The sequence below is a fragment of the Phocoena phocoena genome, chromosome 19, assembly GCF_963924675.1.
Source record: "Phocoena phocoena chromosome 19, mPhoPho1.1, whole genome shotgun sequence".
NCBI lineage: Eukaryota > Metazoa > Chordata > Mammalia > Artiodactyla > Phocoenidae > Phocoena > Phocoena phocoena.
The window spans coordinates 45,883,051-45,905,835 of NC_089237.1; the positions used below are offsets into that span (position 1 = coordinate 45,883,051).

A 22,785-nucleotide genomic window follows, 5' to 3' on the forward strand; every position below is an offset into this window, starting at 1 on the left:
CGGAGGTGACCTAGAAAACACCAACCAGACTGACTCCATGAGACAAGCGTTATCCTATTGTAAGGCCACCGAAGGGAACCCACACCAGCAAAGCAGAGGCCCAGAGTTTTCCCAAAGCAGAGAGAAAAGTAGAGATAAAACATGAGCTTCGGATCCAGGACTCTGACCCAAAAGTTTCCTTAAAAAGCCCCTAATCTCCCGACTTCCACATCTGCCCACCCTGGAGGGGAGCGAGTGCCAATGGCTGTGGTAGAGGAATAGCAGTTCTCATGGGAACTGTCCTCCTTTAAGCCTCTGTCCTTAAAGGAGGACCAGAGGCTTCAGAGTCTGCGGGGCTTGGGGATTACTGGGGCAACCCAAGGAGGTGCCCCCAAGGCAGGGAGTGGTGGACAACGGCAGTGTGAGTGGGTAGGGCCCTGGAACCCCACTTCAGCCAGGGGCCTCTGCTCCCTGTTTCTGCCGTTAGCTGATTGGGGGCAGGGAGACTTTGGCCTAAAGTTTCATTTAGAAAGAAAGCGGGCTGTATCCTCTGCTTAAAAAAAGTTCACCGCGGACCACTTGTCTGGTCCAAGATCCTGTTTGACAGGTGTGGAAACTAAGCCCAGAGAGAGGGAGTGGCTGCCACAGTGACCAGGCAGGACTCACACCCTGGTTCCGTGGCTCCCAGGAGCTTTCTTCTGTTCATTTGGAGCTCAGAGTGGGTGGAAAAGAGTTGCTTAATATTAGCAAAAGAGAAAAAAAGCATGGAGGCTCAGCGGACCCTGACCTACTTTCAAACCCCCCTGCCTGAGGCTGTTGTGTTTTCAGTCTGCAGCCTGGGAGGCCCCCTGGAGTGCTCAGGCCCCTGGCTGTGCTGGGAGACCCCGGCCATACTGCCTCCATCCTGGGAGCAGGCAAGCGGCCAACGGGGTCTGGGTGTCAGTCTGGCTGTGAGTTCCATCCATGAGTTGTGTGGGAAGGAATGGATGGATGTGTGGTGGGTGTGCTCTACCCACTCCATCCCTGGTGGGTTTTGTTTTAGGTATACAAGATGTTCCCAAAGGCTCAAGTGGATTTTCCACCCTTTTTCCGTGACCAAATATGCTGTGAGAATTACTAGGAGTTGCCAGGGCCCATTAGGACATTAGGACATTAGGATGTGAGCCACATTAGGCAAGCCCTGTGGCTGTCTCAGCCTCTCCTAGAGCCACCAAGCACCCTCGAGACACCAGCCTGGGGTGGCCAGGCAGAGTGGAGGGTGAGGCTGTGTGCAGAACAGCCCGTGCTTTGCACTGTCCTATGACTCCAAGGCCAGGCCTTGGGAGACGGGAGGGTCATGGTACACCTTGAGGCTGGGCTGCAGAGCAACTACCTTTGAGTCCTGGCTGCCGCCTGTCCCAACATCCTGGAAGCCGCTCCCCAACTCTCTCTCAGGTGGCCATCTAAAGCTACCAGTAACCACTAATCTACAGAGTTGAGGCTCCAGACCTTAGAGACCTGTAACCCCATGCACAGCTGTTAGCAGGCAGGGCCCAGACCCCGGAGTCCTGGCCTGGATGCCTGAAAGAGTCCCCAGCTGGTGGCACTTATCTCCTTGGATGGTGGGTCAGCGGTGGGTTGGCTAGGGCTCGGTTTGGAGTTTCACAGCTCCAAGTGAGCTGTGACCTGTTCAGGGTCCTCCCCACCTGGCATGTGGTGGCTATCTAGTCAGTGATGAATGAATGGGTAAATGAGTGGAAAAGTAGCTTCTAGGCTCAGCTCTGCCATTGGCTACTCAGTGACTTTGAGCAAAGTGTTCCTGTCCCCAGGCCTAATGCAGGCCTGGGACATAGCAGATGCCCAAAAAGTGTGGATGGAAAAACATAAACGGGTCTCACTTTCTCATTCTCTGAAGATCTCTGCCCTTCCGATCCACAGTTTGGGTTAGGATCGGTACAGAACAAGGTGAGAACACACGTTAGGAATGCAGGGACCCCAGGGCCATTCATTTTAAAGGGACTCTCCCGCCCCCCTTTCTCACAGTTTCCCTGCGATGTGCCACCCTCCCTGCCAACTCGTACACCCTCTGCGTGGGCCCCGGGCTCCCGTGCACTGCCCGCCCTGCTGGTTCTCTCCTGGGCTGGACTCTGGTGCCTGTCTCTGGGCAGGAACCACCATGGGCTTCCTTTCTGCAGCCCTCCCAGCCTCACACGCCACCTGCTCTCCACCCACACCCTGCCTCCCAGCTCTGCTCCCCTGGGGCTGAAGGGAGCACACCTGGCTGACCCCGGACCACACCCCTCTCGGTCCTCCTCAGCGCCATCCCAGCCTCCTCTCCAGCTCCTGCTCCTGCACCCAGCCTCCCCGGGTGGCCCTTTGGGGCTCTCCCCTCCCCCTCACCCCCAGGCTGTCCTCGCCGGGGTGCCTGTGGCCTTGGTCTAGCTGGCTGCTCAGAAACCCCCTTTCCTGCCTTCAAGTCACTTGGCTGGAGGATAGGGGCAGGGAATCGGGGTCCCAGTCTGGGCTGAAGGAAAGATGAAAGTCGTTGCAGTGGGGAAAAGGAGGTCACTCCAGAGAAGTAGCAGCAGCATCCCAGGGTTCTGAGAAAGAAACTTCCTCCTGGTGTTCACAGGCTGGAGGATTCGCCTGGAAGCCGTCCCCATCCCCAGCTGTCACCGCGCAGCACTGGTGGCAGTCCCTGCCTCTCCTGCCCACACAGCTCAGGCTACATATATTCCCTGTTGACCTTTTTTTTTCTTCCGTGATGCCTCTGCTGATCCCTTTAGCCTGATTTTGCCTCAGTCATAGCTGTGCTGGATGGCCGGTCCCAGCCACCCCAGGTAGATACCCCTCCCTCGGTGTAACCTAGGGTCCTGCCCCGCACCTCCCTGGGGACGGCCCCTCTCACTCCTTTGGCAGAGAGCCTGGGGAGGGGGTGAGGGAGGATGGGACAGTCTACTAGGAATGTTTTTAATTCCAAAGGCAGCGACATCTGTTCACGTGGGCCTTCCCACCCCGGCTCTGTTTATCCAGACAGGGGGCCTTTGCTCATCCTCAGAGGCCGGTTCTGCCAGGATGGACAGAGCGGAAAGGGGTGCCATCACTTCCAGGGTGGCCGGGACAGCCTGAGCCTAGCCCACCCAGCGAAGCTGAGGAAGGGTCTGTGGGGGGCTGGAGGGAGCAGAACTCAGACGGCTGCTTTTGAGGAACTTGCTAGGATCATTTGTCTTGCCCAACCCCCCCCTGCTGCAGCCTGCTCCTAGACCATTGCTTCCAGGAAGCAGTGAGTCAGGCTTGGGGAAGAGAAGGCAAATCTGTGCTGTCCCTAGAGAGAACCCCCAGCCCACAGGGAGGAAGGAAAGATGAGCATCTCAAGGGAAGAGCCTCCCAACAGCTATCCATCTGCTAAGGCGCTTATGTCACCATGGAGACCAGTTGGCCATCTTTCATCCAATCAGAGCTTGCTTTACCCAGACAAGTGTTGAGCCTGGGGTTCCTAAGACAGAGAAGTATAAAGCTTTGGGAAGAGGATCTGCACTGCCCCCCTTCTCCCGCACACCTGGCGGGGGACGCACCTTACTCAGCATCCCCCCAACTGCATCCTGTGGCATGTGACCCAGATAGAGGACAGAGAACCTTAGAAAGCCAGTGAGGGGCCAGTTCTGAAGTTAACAGTTGGCAGTGCCCAGCACGGACCACGTGTCTGCAGCAGGTGAACGTGGTTAGCAATTATAATGGCACCTTGCCGGCCAGCTACACAACCAGCACTTGCCCATTAGCTGAGGGATGCAGAGCAAAGCCAGGGAGGGTGATCCTTTTTTCTCTTCTGGCCCACGCCAACCCCTCCTCCAGGAAGCCTTCCCTGATTCTCTCTGGCTAGAATTTTCCTCTCCTTTCTCTCAGCTTTCGTGGCACACTTGGTCTGTGCTGTTCTTGCGGCATAAGACTGGGTTTCTTGAGGGCAAAAATGATGCTTTGTCCATCTGGGTGTGACGTGTGGTAGGTGCACGATTGGTAAATGCCAGGTGCATGAATGCCTTTCTGCCTCCTGTTAAGAGGTGTTTAAGCCTTTGTCTCCTCTCTCTTGGGTTGGCAGCTTTGTCAAGCACAGCCTTTTGATTCATCTTTGTGATTCCGCAGCCCCTATCCAGGGTTGGGCACATAGCCAGGCCCTCAATCAGTACCTCTTGAATGAAATCACTGGGATGAAGAGGTGAAGACCACAGGAATGGGTGAACCTTTGGAGGAGGTGGGTTTTGTGCAGCTGGTGGGGGCAGCTGCTGGCCCCTCATGGGGCTGGAGGGAGATTCTCTTCAGAGGTGGCCCCCAGGTGCCCTGGGAGAGCAGGTCAGGGGTGGGTCAAGAAGGGTGGCTCAGGCCCCGGCTGGGCAGGGGACACAGGCACGTCCCTGCCTTGGTGGGTCTCTTCCCCTCCCGCTCAGGGGTTACTGGGAAAACGGTCGTGGCTCTGCCCTGCTTAGCTTCACTGGCTTTGGGCAACTTTAGCTCAGGTAGCAGGAGGCTCTGTGAAGCCTTGGCGGCCCAGCCCTGTCTGCACCGTGCAGAAGCAGGTGTGGAGCATGGAGCCCTAGAAGAGATGGGGCTGGCCCAGCCACCCTGCAGGGACCACCAGAGTCCAGCAGAGTTCCAGGACTCCATGCTCACCTCCAGGCAGAAGGCAGCACAGACCCTGCCACACTGGGCTATCACAGTGGTGAGGGCCTAGCCAGACCTCTGTTTGTGGCCTGGCCCAGGCTGGTCTGGGCAAGTGGCTTAGCTTCTCTGTACCCTTAGTTTCCTCAAATGGAAAAATGGGGATGTGAGGACATATTTCCTCAGGTTGGGGGAGCAGTGAGTGAGGTACTCCAAGTGGAGGGTTAGCGTGGTGCCTGTCGCATAGTAAGCTCGGTGAAGGGCGTCTCTTGTCATGATCAAGGCTTGGCTCCCTCTGTGGTGAAGCCACCCCTTTCTGCAAAAGCACCGCGGGCTCTGATGGTAAACCCCAAGACGTGTGCGCTAGTTGAGATTCAGCAGGTGCATTCCAGATGCCAGGGGCCGCTTCTGGGCCCCGACCCACCTGCCCTGGTGGCCTGACCCACCTCTTTTCCCCGAATCCAGAGAACCAGCCACACTTCAGTGGCTGTGAGCGCCAGGGCCTTTGGAGGAGACCTGTCACTAGCCAGCTGCAGTTCCGTGACCTCAGGCGAGAACTTCATCTCCCTGAGCCCCAGTCCTCACAACTCTAGACAATACCACCAACGGCACAGAAGTCGTGAGGCTTCAACGCCAGCAGATATCTGAACGCCCTTTGCATGGGACCCGGCTCACGGTTGGCACTGCGAAAATACTGGTTTCCTCCCTCCCCCCGTGCCAAGCTCTACAGGGTGGGATGCCTGGACGCCTCTGGGGTGTGTGGACCCTAATCATCTGGGGTTCAGGCCTTTCTCTGTTCTCCAGACACCGGACACTGAGTTGTTACCTTGTGAAATGAACATTCATCAACTTGAGAGTCAAGAACAAGTTCTTAGTTCTCTATCCCAAGGCACCCAGCACAGAGTGGCTTTTATTGCCATTCTGTCAGTGGACGTGCTCTGCCCCCAGCAGCACAGCCCTTTTTTTGGCTTTTCTGGTGAAGGGCACCAGCGATGGTTAGAAGTGGCCCGTGAGAGGAGCACCTCTTGCTGGGCATCTGTAACCCGTGTCGTCCTTGGATTTTTTTGCTCATGTCCCCAGAGAAGGTCCATAGTAGCTGATTCCCTCTGGGGCTGCTAAAGCCCAGGAGGTTGCCCAGCTAGGGATCTTCTTTATTCTTTACACAGGAGTCCACGCGGGTCGGGCCCTGTCACTGAGTTGGCATTGAGGGAGGCATCTGGGGCAGGAGTAGAACCCCGGGGCAGGACTGGTCCTCTGCCCGGGACAAGGGCAGCTGGTGATGGCTCCTGGCCCTGAGCCCTGGGCTCTGCAGACCCCCTCTGGCTTCCCCCAGCCTCCCGCAGACACCCCAGCCGCGAGGCGCCGCCTGGTGGGGAAGGGGTTAACCAGGGCTCGAGAGAGGAGGGCCTGGCTGGATGTGCTGCTTGTCAAACTTACTTTAGGAGGGGCTGGAGGGAGGGCTGAAGAATGGGTGTGGAGGACGCCCAGCCTGCCAAGAGTTAAAACCGGGAGGTTGGGTGTTTTGGAGGGGGCAGCCTCCCGCGCCTCTTTTGAGTCACTTCCTCCGCTGGGGGGGGGCTGGGGGCGGGGCTCCCTGGCAGCCTCGGGCGCTGTGCCGCGCGCTCGGGGCTGGCCTCCCGCTAGCCTGGCCGGGACCAGCGAGCCGTTGCTGCTCCAGCGGTGTCTCTGGGGAGGGAGGACGCAGAGGGAGGAGAAAGCGGAGCCCCGCACCATGCGCTTCCCTGCCCGGCTCGAGTAACAGTCCCGGCGGCTGGCTGAGGCTGCGCCCGCTCCCACCCTCCCTCCAGTGGCTCCGGAGCCCCGGCGGCCCGCGCCTCCCCGCCTCCCCGTCCCCGGAGCTGAGCTGGCCCCGCAGGCAGGCTCGCCCCGTCGGGTCGGGCTTTGCCGCTGCCGCCGGCATGACAGACGTCCTGCCTCAGCCCGACTGCAGCTTGAAGGCGGTGTGCGAGCCCCTGGAGCGCTGCTGCCTGGACCCGCTGGAGGAGCCGGGGAGCAAGCGGCCGCCCAACACCGGCGCGCGGCTCTGGGGCCGCGTGCGCAGCAAGCTTCTCCGCCAAAAGGTGCCCAAGGGGCTGGAGCGGGTCGGCGGGGGTGGATGAGAAGGACTGAGGTGGGCGGGGAACCTGCTGGGGCTCTGGGCAGCCCCTTCTCGGAGCTCACTGCGCCTCCTACCTGACTGAGGGACCCTGGGACAGAGGCTGGGGTAAGCTGTGGTGGGCTCTAAGTGGCCTTAACGTGATGGTTAACGCTGTTGCTACCCCAGCCTCCGAGCCCTGCTCTCTCTACCTCTGTCCCTGTCTCAGGAAGAGGGGGGCTGTCTCCTGTGGGAGAGGACTGCCTGCCTCCTTTCTTTGCCTCTGCGGGTAGAAATATGAACAGATGGGGCGAGGGGCTCCTAGGTCTCAGTTTCCCCTACAGCGCCCAGCCCAGGCCCGACCCCCTGCGTCCAGTGGCCGCCCCTTCTGCAGAGGGGCACCGGCGGAAGCACCTCAGTACCACCGGCCGTGTGAGGTTTCTTTGGGGTTGTGGGGAGCTGGCAGTGCTGCCGGGTCTGGGGGCTACAGGCTGCCTCTTCAGGGACCACCCAGAGGCCTGCTGGCCCAGTGCTAGTCAGGCACCAGGCAACTCAGTCAGCGTGCCAGGGGTTTCCTGACCCAGCAGGCAGCTCAGACCAAGCTGAGCCAGGGCAGACTGCCCATCCTGCCTGCCGCCCCAGACCTGGGCGGGGATGAAAGTCTGAGATAGAAGCTGACTGTCCTGCAGCTGGGCAGGCTGCCGCAGGGCTGGCTTTGGGCCCTGGCATTGGGCGTCTGAGGAAGAGCCAGGCCATCGCCTAGCACACAGCGAGCGCTTGATAACCGTAGACCAGATTAACCACCTAAGCAAATGTCGCAGGGTGCCTGTCCCGGCTGGCCAGGGCCATGCCTGTCCTTCCAGGTGGTGATAACAGAGGCGTGGCTAGTCTGTGTTGCTGGTGGGGATTTACAAGCCCGCCCGAGGGGGGTCCCTCCGCGCAGGTCCTCACTGCCAGCCAGCATAGAGGCTCCTGGCACCTGCAAGAGGATGTGATCTGGGGCCCGTTGGCTCCTTATCTACTTTCATCTTCTTCCAACGGGGCATACGTGACCTCCCAGCGGGGACATCAGTCCTGGAAAGTGCTGGGCAGGGCAGCAACTTGAGCTGTCCTGCATTGGCCCCTGTGTCACCTTCAGCCTCTCTAGGGACGAGGCTAGCAGAGCCCTGCTGGCCTCAGCTGCTACCAGAGCCCCTCCGTGCTGAGGCAGCTGTCTGTGCCCGGCAGCCCGGAGCCATCCCCCGCCTGTACCCCCTTCCCAACCCCTGCTGAGGCCAGCAGACACCGGCCCAAAGCTCATTGTCCATTTCCAGACCCAGAGGTTGGCGAGAAAGTGACCCAGCAGGTTCCTGGCCCAGTCCCAGCCAAACAGAGTCCTTCCGGTTTACCTGCCCCTTGGCTGGGGTTGGGGGGTGGCAGGTAGGGGGCAGTTTCTCAACCTTGAAACTCCAGACTTTCAGTTCTTTTCCCTGGGCATTAGTGACTAGCAAAACCAAGAAGCCGCTTCAGGAATCCTTTAGCCAGCTTCACCTCTGGTGGCATCTGACACTTCTGTGTCTGACGGTGCCCTCTGGGCAAGAGCGCGGGCCAGCCAGGCTGCTGAGCTGACTGGCATCAATGCAACTGCAGGGTGGCTGTGGCGCTGGGATGCTCTGTGCGGCGGGTGATTCAGTCCTCCAGCTCCTGCTGTGTGACAAAGTATGTTGGTGTCACAGACACAAGGGTCTGTACCGTGGGTGACAGAGGGACATTCATTCACCCTGCTGTACCTGCCTTGCTGTGCCCGGGGTTGGTGGGTGAGCAGGCAGGCTTGTGGAGCCGGACCCGCTGCCCACCTCCCTTCTTTTCCCAGCTGCATTAACCTATTTTTTTTCAGTGCAGCAGGCTCACTGCCAGATGAGGGGGCTGGGATCAGGCAGCAGCTTAGGTGGGTGGGGGAAGGGTGCCAGGTACTGCCCAGCCTGACAGGAGGGGTCACCTCATTAACTCCTCATGTAACTTTGCCACAAGGATGTGATGCTGTGGATGCCTGAGACACCTGTGGCCCTCCTGCTGCCACTTAACTAAAGATTCATGAAGCCTGGAGGGGGGCGTATGTGAGTCATCTGGGGACCCCGTGCTGGGGCTGAAGAATCTGTTTGAATGGAGAAAGCCCAGTGTTAGCCTGTGGAGCCTCTGGCCCCAGGAGTCTGCGCTCGCTGGAAGAGGGGCGGTAGGGACCACTCACAGACTCTCCTTTGGGTCCGCAGTGGGGAGCTCTGTTTGGGGTTGTGCTTGTCCCCGAGGAGAGTCCTGGGGCTGAAGCCTCACTCCAGACTCTGACTTGGCAGTCGACTTGTTGTGCAAGCGTTGAGCAGAGGAGACACGTGGCATTTGAGTTTGTGGGTTCTGCCAGTGCTCTCGGCGTTTAACTTCACATTTCTGCTTTCCTTTTCCTTTTTTTTTTTGGCTTTAAATCACACTCAAGACCAGGCTCCGTGCCTGGTCTTCCTCCCATCCTGCCTGTTTCTAGATCCTTAGGTTGCACTTGGGAGGGAGAAGGACTGAATGAGGAATCCCATCCCTACCCCACAGAGTGTCCAAAGGTTTTAATGGGGTCACGTGGGAGCCAGAGAGGCTAGGAGTGCCCCAGGGAAGCAGCGGCCAGGCCAGAAGTTTTTGTCTCGGGGGTGGGGAGAGACAGGAATCCATGCCCCTACTGTTGCCCTGCAGCCAAGGTGAAGACGTCCAGACCCAGACCAGGCCAGATACTGGCTGGAGGTAGGGACTCAGGCTGAACTGGCAGGGACTCAGGCTGAACTGGCAGGGTCCAGGGGAGTGGGGGAGAGTTTAGGATGGTTCCTGATGACCTTGCCTCTACTTCGAGGGGTTGCCACATGGGTCTGGGAATTCCCCACCACCAAAGAGCTTCTCTCAGGAAACCAGAGGCCAGCAGGGTGAATTGAGATGTTTCCTGCTGAGCTCCAGGACGAGTCCACCTCCTCTGAGGTGGGGTTTGCTCCCCTCTACTTCTAGGGAAGGTCAGAGGTGCAACCCAAAGAAAGACAGGATGGGGAGCCCTCTTTGGGCCACTCGTCTGGGGAACCTAGGGTTCAGGAGGGTCCCTCTCTTTGTCATCTTGATTGCAACTGCAGGACAGCTCCAGACCCCTTCCAGAGTCTGTAATATAACCTGACAGTTTCCTAACGGGTAGCATCTGGTATGCACACCATGTGCATGTCCCCAGGGCTCAGTCGGCCATTCACTGGCTGTTCCAGGCACTGAGGGTAGAAGGGTGCTGGGGTATAGAGGGATGTCTTGGGCTCATTTACTTTCACTTCATCACCTGGCTCTGGGCATCGAGAAAGATCTTGAAACCTTATTAGACACCAATAGATACCTCTCCTGCCCCGGCTGCCCACCTCTCTCCCCTACCCCCTTTCTCCCACCCTGCCCCCCTCCACCTTATTTACCGGAGGGAAGGGACCTGCATCCTGTCTTCACCATTCACATGCCCATTCACACCCCTAGAGCGATCCCTCAGCTGTCGGAAGCGGCCTGTAGTGCCTCTCCGCGGGGCTGGAGACCCCTGCGGCCAGCCATTTCCTCCCTGGCCTCTGTGTGGGCCAGGACTGTGACCAGGCTGGCTGGCTGGGGGCTTAGAAGGGGGAGTAGTGAGACCTCCCTGCCTCCCTGCAGCCAGCATACATATTCCCTAGAGGGAGAGGATCTTACTCCTGGAGCCACACGGGTGGCCTCCTGACCCCCCCTGCTCCCACTTCTCCACTAAGCTGGCTTCCAAGAGGCCTGTTTGATTCCACAGAGCAGGAGTCCTCGACTCTGAGAATCTGATGACAGTTATGGAGCTCCACCCAGCCCCAGAGCCACGCATATGCACAAACTGTGTGCTGTTTCAGAGAGGGTCACGGATCCCCAGGTAGGAACCCGTGCTCTGAGTGCACTTGGCAAGCTGCTGTTTCTTGGCGCCTGGGGAGGTTAGAAGGGGCATCGGCCCTCTCCAGCATCTCTGTGGTCCACAGGTGGCTTGGCCAGGCAGCCATGCTGGGCTTGGTGCCCCAGCTTTTGGTTGGCCTTGGACCAGGGAGAGCTGAGCCTGCCAGTTCTGCCCAAGCCCAGTGGTGCAGGACTCTCCAGAGGCCGTGAAGGCCCAGGAGGGCAGACGTTTTGGAAAGAGCCCAGCAACTTCTGCAGGTGCCGGTGTGGGGGAGTTACCAGGCGCTGGTCAGGGCGCCCAAGTCTGGAAAGGCCCAGCCCTCTGCTGAGTGGCCTTGCTGGATGCCCGGATTGTCAGGAGCTGGTCCGCAGGTGCTATTTTGGCTCCCTTTTCCCCGTCAAATCGTGCTAGGAGTTGGAAAGATGTTCGTGTTCTGACAGCTCCCTTGCACCCAAAGGAACACACATCCCCGTGCCTGGAACTTGCCTGCGCAGTCCCCGGGAGAAAGCCAGAGTCAGTCCTGGATCCCAGTGAGGCTTAGACTAAGGCCCCATTGTCCTTGGTCCCCCAAGGTGGGCCTAGAGAGGTGGGAAGTGACTTTGGGAGCTGCCGGTGGGAGTCTGCTGCAGAGAGGCTGGGAGGGCCCTGTAGCCCCACGGTGATTTCACCAATTCTGCTTTGGTTGAGAGAGAGTGGAACTCATGCCTGAGCCAGAAGGTGGAACCGTCTTTCTCCTGGACAGTGACCCCAGCCAGGGTGGGTGCCTCAGAGGGGCACAGCCAGAGCAGCGACAGCCACAGCTCCCCTTCCCATCAGACACCTGAATGTCCCCTCTGTGCTCTGGCCTCCTACTTGGAGCGCCCCGCCTCCTCTCAGGCTGGTGTAGCCTAGGAGGCCAGAGAAGGAAGGGCACTGGGCTGGTAGGAGTCAAGAGGCCTCGTTTTTCTAATCCTGAGTCTACGGTCTTAACTTGCTGTGTGACCTTGGGCAGATCGCTTCACCTCTCTGGTTCTCTGGCATCAGTATAATGAAGGAGCCGAACAGGATGATCTCCTAGATCCAGTTCATATGATGATTTTGGCCACGTCTCAAGATTCCTACGCCTAAGCCTTAAACTCTCAACATGCTGGGAAAGTCTGGGTGGAAGAGGTCACAGGGCTGCCCCTGGGCCACGGCCAGCCATTCACTGAGCACGGGAGGAGAGAGGCGAGCAGGACTGTGGGGCTTCTCGACCCCTGTCCCGAACAAAGGGCGTTGCTTTCTCCAGCCTGCATGGCCCAGTTTGTTCATTTGGTCTCTGAATATATTGATGGCGCACCTTCATGTGCTGGGCACTCCAGCCCAGGCAGAGGCCGTGCCCTCAGGGAACTTGCTGTCCATAGGAGAGTCCGGCAATAAATGAGATCCTTTTACGCTGCGCAAGTACTGCAGGAAGATAAAATCGGGTAGCAGATTAGATAATAAAGCAGAGGGGAGAGGCCTTGCTTGAAGAGATAATTCTGAACTAAGATTTCAATGACAAAAAGGATTCTTGAAAGATCCGGGGACAATGCCTTCCAGGCAGAGGTGAAAACCCCGCAGCCTGGGAAGACCGTGGTGGGTTCAGAGGCTGTGTGGAGCATAGGAAGTGACCTCGGACAGAGCGGGCAGCAGCCTTGCAGGCCTTGACGAGGAGATGGGCTTTTAATCTGAGTGCAGCAGCAAGCCACTGGGGAGTTTAAGCCCAGTTTTAGTGATGCTGACATGTTTTGATCCGGTGCTGAGTACCAGGCATCATTCTTAGCTCATTCTGTGAGTTAGGTGATAACCCACGAGGTGCTGTTAGGCTCAGAGAGTGACACGATGAGGTCCCACCGAGCGGCTTAGTGCAGGAAGTGCTTTTAGCCATCATGCCCCCCTGCCAAGGAGGAGGCCCAGGGCCCACTCGGGTTTACGGCTATCTCTTGGTTGTCTGGGTGGTCGTGGGGCCCCACTGGGGTCAAGGCTGTGTGCCCTCGATGGGGAGCTTCCGGGGGTGTAGAACCCAGCCTAGCAAGCAGTGCACAGAAATGGGCCCGCACGTGGGGCCTGCGAAGAGCCCACCAAGAGGCCCCTCAGAGCGGGTACAGGCAGTGGGTTTGCCGAGCTGCATTCTCACCAGCAGGCTCTGCGCCCAGATGATGTTCCTGGCCTGGGCAGGGAACATGAATTCAGCTTCAGAGAAGGACTTTCATAATTCTTACCAAACCGCTCTAAGTCTGGAGGGAGGCCGCTGAGCCCATGGCAGTCCTAAAGGCCCTTGGCCTTTCTTTCCGTGGCAGCAGCATGAGACTTCCCGGTCATACCTGGGGGAGCCCCTCGCTTGGGACTTTGACCTCTAAGGTGGCCCCTTCCCTTTGGGGACAGGGCTGCTGGGGGCTGCCCCTGTGTTGCTTTAGCCCCGACCAGTCCCTTTCCCGAGAGTGACCCTGTGCTCGTCAGCTGGTGGCCCTGAGCTGGGCGGGACAGCTTGCTGGCTGTTGGTTTGAGGCCTGGCTCTGGGGTGAAGTCTCCAGGCCGGGCAGGCAGTGGAGGGCAAGCCAACTCTGGGGAAGACGGGTCCCCGGGGCTCGGGGCAAGACGGGCCCTCTCCGAGTTCTGTCTGCAGCTGTGCCGGCCTGAGGGCTAAAAGCCTGGCGGCACAGAGGAGGCTGAGCCCTGGAATGCAGGGCGCTGGGGGGGGCAGGTCACAGTGGGTTCTACAGGGCTAACCTGGCTTCAATAAATGCCTCATTCAGAGCTGCTAAACCCTTCCCATACGTGGGCCTCAGGGAACTGCACAGTTCCGGGGGGCAGGGGAGGCAAGCGGAGGCGAAGTGGCCTCATCCTGGTGCCTGGAAGGACAGTGTGCACAGGCCTTCCGTGTGGCTGTCCTGGAGAGGGTGCCCGACCCTGCAGGGCCAGGGCTGCAGGGACAGAGCTTGCTTGACCTTATGGTGGGGGGGCCCCTGGGAAAATGGGCTCAGTTTACTAAGGCTGACCTTGGTCTCCCCTAAACCAGCTGCTGAGCTAGAAGCCAGGATACAGGCCCCAGCGCCCCCTCCCACTCCGCCCTGCCTCTCTTGAGTTTCTCTCAAGCGGCCACGTTGATGGAACCCTCCAGTACCCTTCCCGGGGCAGGGGGAGGGGAGGCAGGCTCTTGGCAGTGCCCTGTTTGTTCCCCCAGTTGCCAGCCCTACCGTGCCTCTCACGCCTGTGGTCTGCCCCAATGACAGGCTGGCTTTGGTGTCCCAAGGGGACCAGCCCAGAGCATGTGCACGCACTTGGGGGAGGGCAGGAGAAGGCCGGCCGGGGCCGCCACCGTGGCCACTGACCTGGGAGCCACAGGAAATGTCCCCCCGTCAGACAAAACACCCGGCTCAGGGCCTGGTCTCCACGGCCCAGCGCTCAGCCTCCGGCCGGGTCCCCAAAACACAGCCACACCTCTGCCTTCTGTTCGGTGTCCTGTTCACCTGTGAGGGTGACAACTTCAGCTATACTATGGTTTACTGCACTTAGTTTTCATCAGCCCCCAGAACAACTCTGGGCTTCGAGTGAAGTCCATGCCACCAACCCAGGACAGGCCCAGGATGCCAGGCCCCAGGCCCAGAGGGCAGAGGGTAGAGCAGTGCTCAACGAAAGAAAGAGTGGGGCCGGGCCCGAGAGGGACAGGAGGTCAGGGGTTGTGCACGAGGAGGCGGGCTTCCTCAGGGTCTGTGCTGTGGAAATGACAGTGTGAGGTTTTGAGGGAAGAGGCTCAGCGCCAAGGGGCCACAGGGTGGGAAAGTGGGGTCTGGGAGCCCTTGGGAGCCCAGATGAATACTGTTCTCACGGGTCCCTGTCACCCGCAAGCCCCCGTGTTACCTCCCAAAGTAACTGTGCCGCTGCTCTGTGTTCTGTGCTGGGACTGTAGCTGCCGGTTGTGACAGGTTATCCCACACTGACCCCTCCTTGTGGATTGAGCCCCCGTGAGGGCCCGCAGGGAGGGGTGAGCTGCGTGGCGGAGGGAGTGTGGGATTGGGGGGAGGACTGTGCCCACCTTCCAAAGGACTCTGTCACCTACTAGGGGGAGCAGGAAGGGGGCCCCCAAACTCGCTGGTGCCTCTGAAATCCCAAGCACTAGGAAGTAGCCGTGAACAGCTCTGGAGCCAGAGAGAACATTAGGGTCTCCTGCCCCAGGCTGGGGAGAAACGGGTGGGAGGAAGGGCTTAGACCCCTCAGAAGAGACTCCTGAGGACATTCCTGAAACGAAGGCCGCACCCACCACCTGGGGGGTGTTTGGGTGCACATAGAGCATCCTCCCCTGGCCTCAGGGCCTCAAATCCTCTCAGCCCCCTGCAAGGCTGGGGAGCCCATTTCCTGTCCTAAACGTGAGGCTGCTGAGGCCCAGGAACGTGAGGCAGCATCCCAGCCACCTGCCAGATTCTCTCTCAGACTCTGTGGACTCCTTGCCTGGGATGCAGGATTCCCAGCGGGGGCCCAGGATGTTGTTGCAGGGGACCTGGGGGGTTCTCTGGGGGACATCAGTCCCAGAGGGCAGCGGCTTCTCCACAGGAGAGGTCTGAATGTGCAGCCATGACCTGACCAGGTCTAAATGCAAAGGCAAAAAGGACATAATCGAGCTGCTCCCAGAGGCTGTGTTCAACCACTCGTTTATAACTTTCTCCGGGATGTTCTATGGCCTGCTTCTGTCTCCTGCCTGTGCTCCTTGCGGGGAGCCCCACTGCATTTTTGTTACCTGTGTGGTGAAGGAGGGGCCCCTCTTGGGGGGTTTCCCCAGCCTGGCCCTTCGCAGCCCCATCTGTGTCACTACCTCAGGTGATCTGGTATCCCCCTGGTACCTGGTCCCCAGGCGGGGGGGGGGCACAGCACCGATCGGCTGGGACTGGAGGGTGAGCGGTCAGGTGTTCCTGTCCACTGACATCCAGGGAGCTGGTTCCTCCACCCCCAGTGCTAATCTAATCAGGAAATAGCAAAGTCCACATTTCCCAGGGGTTATAAATAACCACAGCAATTCAGACAGCATTATTTCTCTGGAAAATGTGCCATGTCCCTCTCTACTCTGCACCCTCCCTTCTCTGTATTTAAATGACATCCTGAAATAGACTTGGTTTCTGGAGGCTGCTGGCCTCCTGGGAGACAGGGCTTCATTGTCAGGGCACCGAGGGGCTGGGCAGGCCTCCCCACGTGGGTGGCAGGGCCGCACCTGCAGACGGGATTTGGAACAGGGCGGTGGCAGGACTCACAGTAAAACACGACAGTGCCACCTTACCCAGACCTGGCCTCAGATAGGCTGAAACAAGAGCAAACTGTGCAGGGGACGGGGTCCTAGCGTGGCAGGGAGGCAGAGGGGAACTGAAGGTTCCTGAGGCCTGGAGTTACCTGGGAAGGCTTTCTGGAAGAAGCAGGGCTGGGATTAGGCCTTAGCATCAGGGCTTGCTAAGGCCCTGTCTCAGATGTTCCCAGGAAAATGTAGGGTTGCTACTTGGCAGCTGGAATAGAAGTGATGGGGAGGGAAGGAATGAAAGAATTGTACTGGGGTTGGCCTGCCAGCACCCAGGTCAGCCTGTGGTGGCAGACCGTGGAGGGCCGATGTCTCCTTTCTAGATAAATAATGATCACAGCAGCTGCCTTGCCAAGAGGCAAGGGTGCCAGGCTAGGTGCAGTACACCTAGCTGGGCTGGGTAGGATCTTGCAGGCTTAGCTGGGGCGAGTCAGGGATACTTGATTTTGTTCCCCAGCTCTCACTTCCTAGACGTGTAGCACTGGGCAAACTCCTCATTCTCTTTAAGGCTTGGTGTCTCATCTGTAGAAGGGGAGCAGCTAGAAAGGCTTAAACCTCATGGGCTTGTTATGGTGATTGATTGAGATGCTGTATGTCAGGGGTTTGTCACAGAGCCAGACTTACAGGAAATGGCTCACAACCCATCAGTCGCTGTTACTATTTCCCATAGCAACACTCTGAGGCAGGTATGGACACCCCTGTAGGGAAATTGAGGCTCCGGGAGGTTAAGTGACTTACCCACATTCACACAGTTGAGTGGAAGAGTGAACATTTGGACCCAGGTCGGTCTGACTCTCATTCCCTGCACTTTCCCCACTTGGGCTATGTCCACATACCACTCAAGGACCCAGGGAGGGACCACTGGCTCCGTCCACAGCAGCTGCCAGGAGGTGCCAGGTCGTGGGAGGCTAGGGCAGGGGAGGGGCACTAGGGGCCAGGACCACAGAATTGGCCCGAGGCTTACGCTGATGACTGGAGAGAGCTGCATTAGAAGCAGGTGGTCATTCCAGAATGTGTGTCCCAAGGGTAGTATCTGCCCCAGTTGACGAAGAGCAGTGGAGATCTCTCTACTCCAGGTGGCCACTGCTCGAGGTCAGGGCTGGGGACAGACCAAGGCCCTGTGTCCAAGACCCAGGATTCAGGAGGGGATGAAGGAAGTGGAAGGAGCAGGCTGTGCCACAGGCCCGGTGAGGGTTGGGACAAAACGTTTAGGGGAGGAAGGTTTCAGGGGCCCAGTAGGACTTGGCCCCGAGCCTTGTAGAACAGAGAGTCGGGGCAGCAGCCAGGCTGTGAGTCCCACACGCTTCCCTAGCATGTTTGAGGAGGTGTTCGGTCCTCTCCACACCACTCTCCCTCTGTCCTGTTCTCCAGGCTGGGCCTGGGCCCAGATGCAGGGCCCAGACCCTGTCGGAGGCTTGGGTGCCCCCTGTCCCCAGCGGGTGTGTGGGTGATAGAAGGTGCGGGGGTCTTACCTTGAGCTGTAAGAAGCACCGGGGCCCAGCCCACCCTGGACTGACTCGGGTCCAGCTTTCCTTTGTGGCGAGGGGCCTGTTAGAGCAGCAGTGTTCGGACTATGGTGTACATGCCCTGGGGGTGCAGAGACGGTCCAGGGGTATGAGGTGCCCTGGGGGTGCAGAGACGGTCCAGGGGTATGAGGGCAGAAGAGTTTTAAAGCATTCAGCTTGCAGATCCTCAGCTCCCACCAGAGCTATTGCCAAAAAGCGACCCGCCAGAGAAGGGCCTTGCACCACCACCTCGCTCTGCAGCGGAGCCCGAGGCTTCCTGGGGGACTCGGCTCAGGGCTCCCAGGCCTCCTGCGTGGCAACAGAGGGGCCACTTGAAGTGCTGATGTAGGAGCTGAGAAAGTAAAAGACTCTAAAAGCCGGGTTTCCGGCCCTTTCACAAGTCACGTGGTTTCCAGTTCTTTCTTTCCACAAAAGTGATGGAAATGGTCGGCTGAGATCATTTAAAATAAATATTGATAATAGGTATCTATGCAATTGAAGGCAAATACAGAGGAAAGAGGTTCAGCCCCATCTACTGTATGTGAACAAGATGTTTCATCCTTTACATCTTTAAACACCAAACCAAGGGACTTCCCTGGCGGTCCAGTGGTTAAGACTCCACGCTTCCTCTGCAGGGGGCATGGGTTCTATCCCTGGTTGGGGAAATAAAATCCCACAAGCTGCACTGTGCGACCAGGGTAAAAAAAAAAAAAAAAAAAAAACCACCAAGATCTTTAAGCAATACTAAATGCTAATTAAATCATGTCACTCCCTGGGTAAAAATCTTGGTGGGGTCTCATTAGAATAAAACTTTAATTAAAAAAATGAAATAAAAATTAAAATAGTATTAATGCTAAAACCCCATTTCACCCTAGCAAATATCTGTATACATACATGAACTAAAACAGAAAAAATGCTCTACCCATCTCATTAAGCGATGCAATTCCACCAGAATGGTACTTTGCTGCTGAATATTTATTAAAATTTGTACTGTGTTGGTCAAGTTTTTTATTATGTCCTGCTAATCATTGTAATAACTAACCCAGAGTATGTTTGGAACATTTGGAGCCTAGTGGTCTCAGGAGATCTTTCATTTCCATTTATACAGACATTTTTGTTGAAGCAAAATATAATAGGGTGAGGAATAAAAGACTTTAAAAAAGAAAAATGCAAACTAGGGCATAATTCTTTGGGAGAAATAGACTAGAAATACAAAATCAAAGAGAAAAAGGAATGTTGCAGGGTTTCTACAAGGGAAAGAAGAACTTGTTTATGTGTTTTTTAAATGGATGACGGTGGATATCAAATCACTATGGAATTTGGATTCCACTGAATACATTTAAAAGAATGATGTAACAGTTTTATTTTAAGATGCAAATATTTACATTATTCCGGAAATTATATTCTTTGCACCTATTTAAACTTGCTCTGGAAATATTCACATGTTGACTTAAAAATGTGCCAGGGTGTGCATTGTTTTTCCAAATTACTTTATGGATGAACAGGGAAAACAGTTTGAAGGCCACTGAGCCAGAGAAACGGAGTCCCGTTTGATCACCTGTGGATGTCTCTGCGCTTCCCCCTGCCATCTCCACTTCCCTGGGGCTCCTGCCCAGTTTGGGGGCCTCCTCTACAGAGTGTTTGCTTTCTGGGAGACCAGCCATTTACCCGTTATCTTACTGAGTCTTCACGACAGTCCAGCAAGGCAGGTTCTTTACTGGCTGCAGTGAACAGATGAAACAAATGAGGTTTAGCAAGGTGAAAACTTCCCAAGGTCACACAGTCTGGCAGTGGCAGAGCTGGGATTCAGACCCTGGGCCCTTCACCTCTACGTGGCACCGCCTCCCGTTCGCCACCTCCAGGTACATGGGCTACGTCCCCTGCTGTCAACTCCAGTTCAGGAAGTTGAGCAAGTTGCTGATGGTTTGTGAGCCTCGGTTTCTGCATCTGTGAAATGGGGTGATAATACCCATCTCGCAGGATGGGGTCAGGAGTGAATGAGAGGTGATGGGTGAATGTGCCTAAGAGCGCACCCCACCTCCCTCTCAGAGTGGGGGCAGTCCTGCACTAGCCAGGGCAGGAGGGGCCTGGGGGCTGGAGCCCCCTGAAGGACTGATGTCAAGACAAGCATCAGCCCCCAGTTCCATCTTCCTGACCTTTTAGCCAACTTCTGAGCTGTGGCTGAGCAGCAGGGAGAGCTCTGGCTTGGTCTCAGCTGTCATCTCTCTCTCTCTCTCTCTCTCACGTTCTCTTTCTTTCTTTCTTTGCAGCTGGATCCACAAACTGTAGAAACGAAGAACTGGCACACAGATGTGATTGAGATGAATGGGGTGAGCCCAGAGAGATAGGAAGTGTCTGCACAGTGGGTGGGCAGCCTGGCCTCTGCTGGTGCCCTGTGGGGGGCTGTCGGACCCCCACCTCCTTAGCCCAGCCCCTCCCCCCTCTCCTCTGCCTCCACCCCTCTCGCTGCCACCCTGTAGGTGTTTCAGGGAGCCCTGGGTGGGAGAGGTAGCCCTTGTTTGCAGTCCTGGGGGGCACTCCTTGGGCACTCATGCCCTGGGGGATTGTACCTGCCTTGCCCCCAACCAGATCAAAGTGGAATTCTCCATGAAATTCACCAGCCGAGACATGAGCCTGAAGAGGACCCCGTCCAAAAAGCAGACCGGCGTCTTCGGTGTGAAGATCAGCGTGGTGACCAAGTAGGTGCTGCGCCCGGGGTCCCTGCCAGCCCTGCCCTCCAGGCCCCCCGTCCTTGTCTGGCCCCTCAACAATCACTTTCCAGTTCAACAGTCACAAGGGCCAGTTTGGAGGGCAAAAGTGGCCTGCAGAGGTGTGTTCTCTGCCTCACACGATGCTTTAGAAATAAATGAGCTAGCACTTAAGCACTGGGAGACTGCACGTGAAGGTCCCAGATGGTCAGCTTCTTGTAATAGGTGGGAAGATCTGACACCTGTAGGCCCGTGTCTTGGTGTGACGGTGGCAGGCTGGAATCCAGGAGTGGCTGCTCCTTGGGAGAGGGCACCCTTCAGCCCCCCCGCCCTCCCCTTGTCTCCAGGACCTGGCCCACCCCCCTCTGTAGGTAACCTGCTGGGTGCCCCCATAGCATTTGAATCTGAGCCCTCTGTTCTGAGGAACACTCTTTCTTTAGTCTTTGGGTTGATCTTCTAAAACTTCCTCCCTCCCACCTTTGTGCCCTGCTGTCCCTCAGCTGCAGGCAGGCTGTTGGGGGGTGGGGTGGCGTGGCCTCTTTCTCAGCCCTCTCCTTGCCCCCCACCTCCTGATCCCAGAAGCCAGAGCTCTCTAAGGCCAAAGTTTGCAGAGAAGGGGTACATATAGCTATCACTGGGGGGCTCCCTCCATCCTCCCTCCCCTCACATCCCCTCCCCACCAGGCGGGAGCGCTCCAAGGTGCCCTACATCGTCCGGCAGTGCGTGGAGGAGGTGGAGAAGAGGGGCATCGAGGAGGTTGGCATCTACCGGATATCAGGGGTGGCCACAGACATCCAGGCGCTGAAGGCCGTCTTTGATGCCAGTGAGTCTGGGAGGCCCAGCTGGGCAGCAACGGGGAGGCGGCGCTCCGGCAGGCTCGTGGGGCTGGGAGGAGAGCGCAGCAGAAGCGGGAGGCTCCTCCACGGAGAGGCCTCCACGAGCCAATGGCAGAGGGGCCTCGGTCTGTGAACTGCAGCCCAGCACGGCATGGGGTGATCCCCTGCCCGCCAATCTCTTCTCCATCGCTACAGATTAGGAAGCTGAGCCTCAGAGAGGCCAAGTCACTTGCCCAGGATTACTCAGTATATAGGCTTTGAGCCTGATTTAAACTCAGATCTTTCGGGTTCCAGAGTCCGTGTTCCTGGCTTTCTTGCTGGCTCCCTGGTGCCCGGTGGGCTGCAGGGAAACTAAAGGGCTTTGAGCCTGGGTTGGCTAACAGGGGCACCTCCACCTTCTCCCAGGCCCCCAGTGCCCTCTGGGAGGGGCATTGCTGCCTCTCGCTTTGACTGCAGGCTCCTTGGTGGTGGCGCCTGACCTTCCTGGTTCTTTCCCCTACCTCGCCGTTCAGGCTGCAGCAACAGCACACCCAGCAGTCAGGACACCTGAACTGGCCGGGCAGTGCTGATTCCATGGGAGCTGAGAGGGGGCCTGGTGGGTGTCCCTGGGCAGCTGCCCGGCAGACGTGTTCCGGGAGCCTGGGGTGGGGAGCTGGGGACGTGCTGGCACACGGCTCCTCTGTGCCACCTGGAAGCTGAGGCTTTGTCGGAACATGATTTTAGGTATAAAAAATGCACAGCGCCTTCCAGAGAGGGGCTTAGCAGTGGGGAGATTCCAGTTGGAAGGAGGGCATGTGACACGTGGTGTGAGTGTGGCTCCAGGACTCTGGACGATGATCTATGCTCCCCTCCCCCCACAGAGCTGAGTCACAGGCCACCTGTGGACACTACCTACATCCTGCCATTCCTGGGGACAGCAGACCAGAGACAGCGTGGGGGTGTCCCGGGCAAGCTGTCTCAGGATGGATAGAGGGACGGAACAGGGCTACCTGCCCAGCTGAGGGCTGCGTGGGGGGCGGAGGTGGCTCAGCCAGCACAGCCCCTGACATCCCGTCTCCCCTACAGATAACAAGGACATCCTGCTGATGCTGAGTGACATGGACATCAACGCCATCGCTGGCACCCTCAAGCTATACTTCCGGGAGCTGCCCGAGCCCCTCCTCACAGACCGACTTTACCCAGCCTTCATGGAGGGCATCGGTGAGCCTCCAGTGGGGGCCTGAGGGCTGGGCTGAGCCAGGCCTCCCTGACCAGTAAAGAGTGAGAGAGGAGGGCGTCCCTGGTGGCGCGGTGGGGACACGGGTTCGTGCCCCGGTCCGGGAAGATCCCACATGCCGTGGAGCGGCTGGGCCCGTGAGCCATGGCCGCTGAGCCTGTGCGTCCAGAGCCTGTGCTCCGCAACGGGAGAGGCCACAACAGTGAGAGGCCCGCGTACCGCAAAAAAAAAAGAGTGAGAGAGGAGATCTGTGGCTTCCCTTGCTTGTTGATCTGCCCACTGCATAGGGCCGTGTGGCTGAGTGGCCTGGAGGGCAAGGTGTGGCCTGCTGGGGCCTCATCTGGAGGCTGGACCCTCTCTCCCCTGCCCCTTTCCCGTCTCATCCCTCTGGGCTGCCCTCTGTGCTTCCTCTTTGGACACTGACCTCCTTGCCTAGAAACCCAGGCATCCAGGGAAATCTGCCCTGAGGTGGGTGGTCAGGGGCTGGTGCCCTGGGGCCAAGAAGAAGTGAGCAGGCGTACACTTGACATGGCCTGTACCGAGCCTTCCAAAAGGAGCACTGTCTCATCTCTGACCTATGCCCAGGGTGGGGAGGAAGC

The 22,785-nt window shown here is 57.9% G+C and overlaps 1 protein-coding gene across 5 annotated transcripts in view; it reads left to right on the top strand.

Annotated features, from left to right (window-relative positions):
• Positions 1 to 22,785, top strand: part of ABR (ABR activator of RhoGEF and GTPase) — a 178,262-nt gene that overhangs the window by 149,120 nt on the left and 6,357 nt on the right. For 4 of the 5 annotated variants that reach the window (XM_065897140.1, XM_065897141.1, XM_065897142.1 and 1 more), the window contains 4 exons: positions 19,697 to 19,756; positions 20,016 to 20,125; positions 20,818 to 20,957; positions 22,036 to 22,170. In XM_065897140.1, coding sequence (XP_065753212.1) covers positions 19,697 to 19,756; positions 20,016 to 20,125; positions 20,818 to 20,957; positions 22,036 to 22,170 — 445 coding nt within the window. Of the gene's footprint in view, positions 1 to 6,530; positions 6,693 to 19,696; positions 19,757 to 20,015; positions 20,126 to 20,817; positions 20,958 to 22,035; positions 22,171 to 22,785 lie in introns of those variants that run through there. The other variant, XM_065897144.1, reaches the window with a different exon arrangement.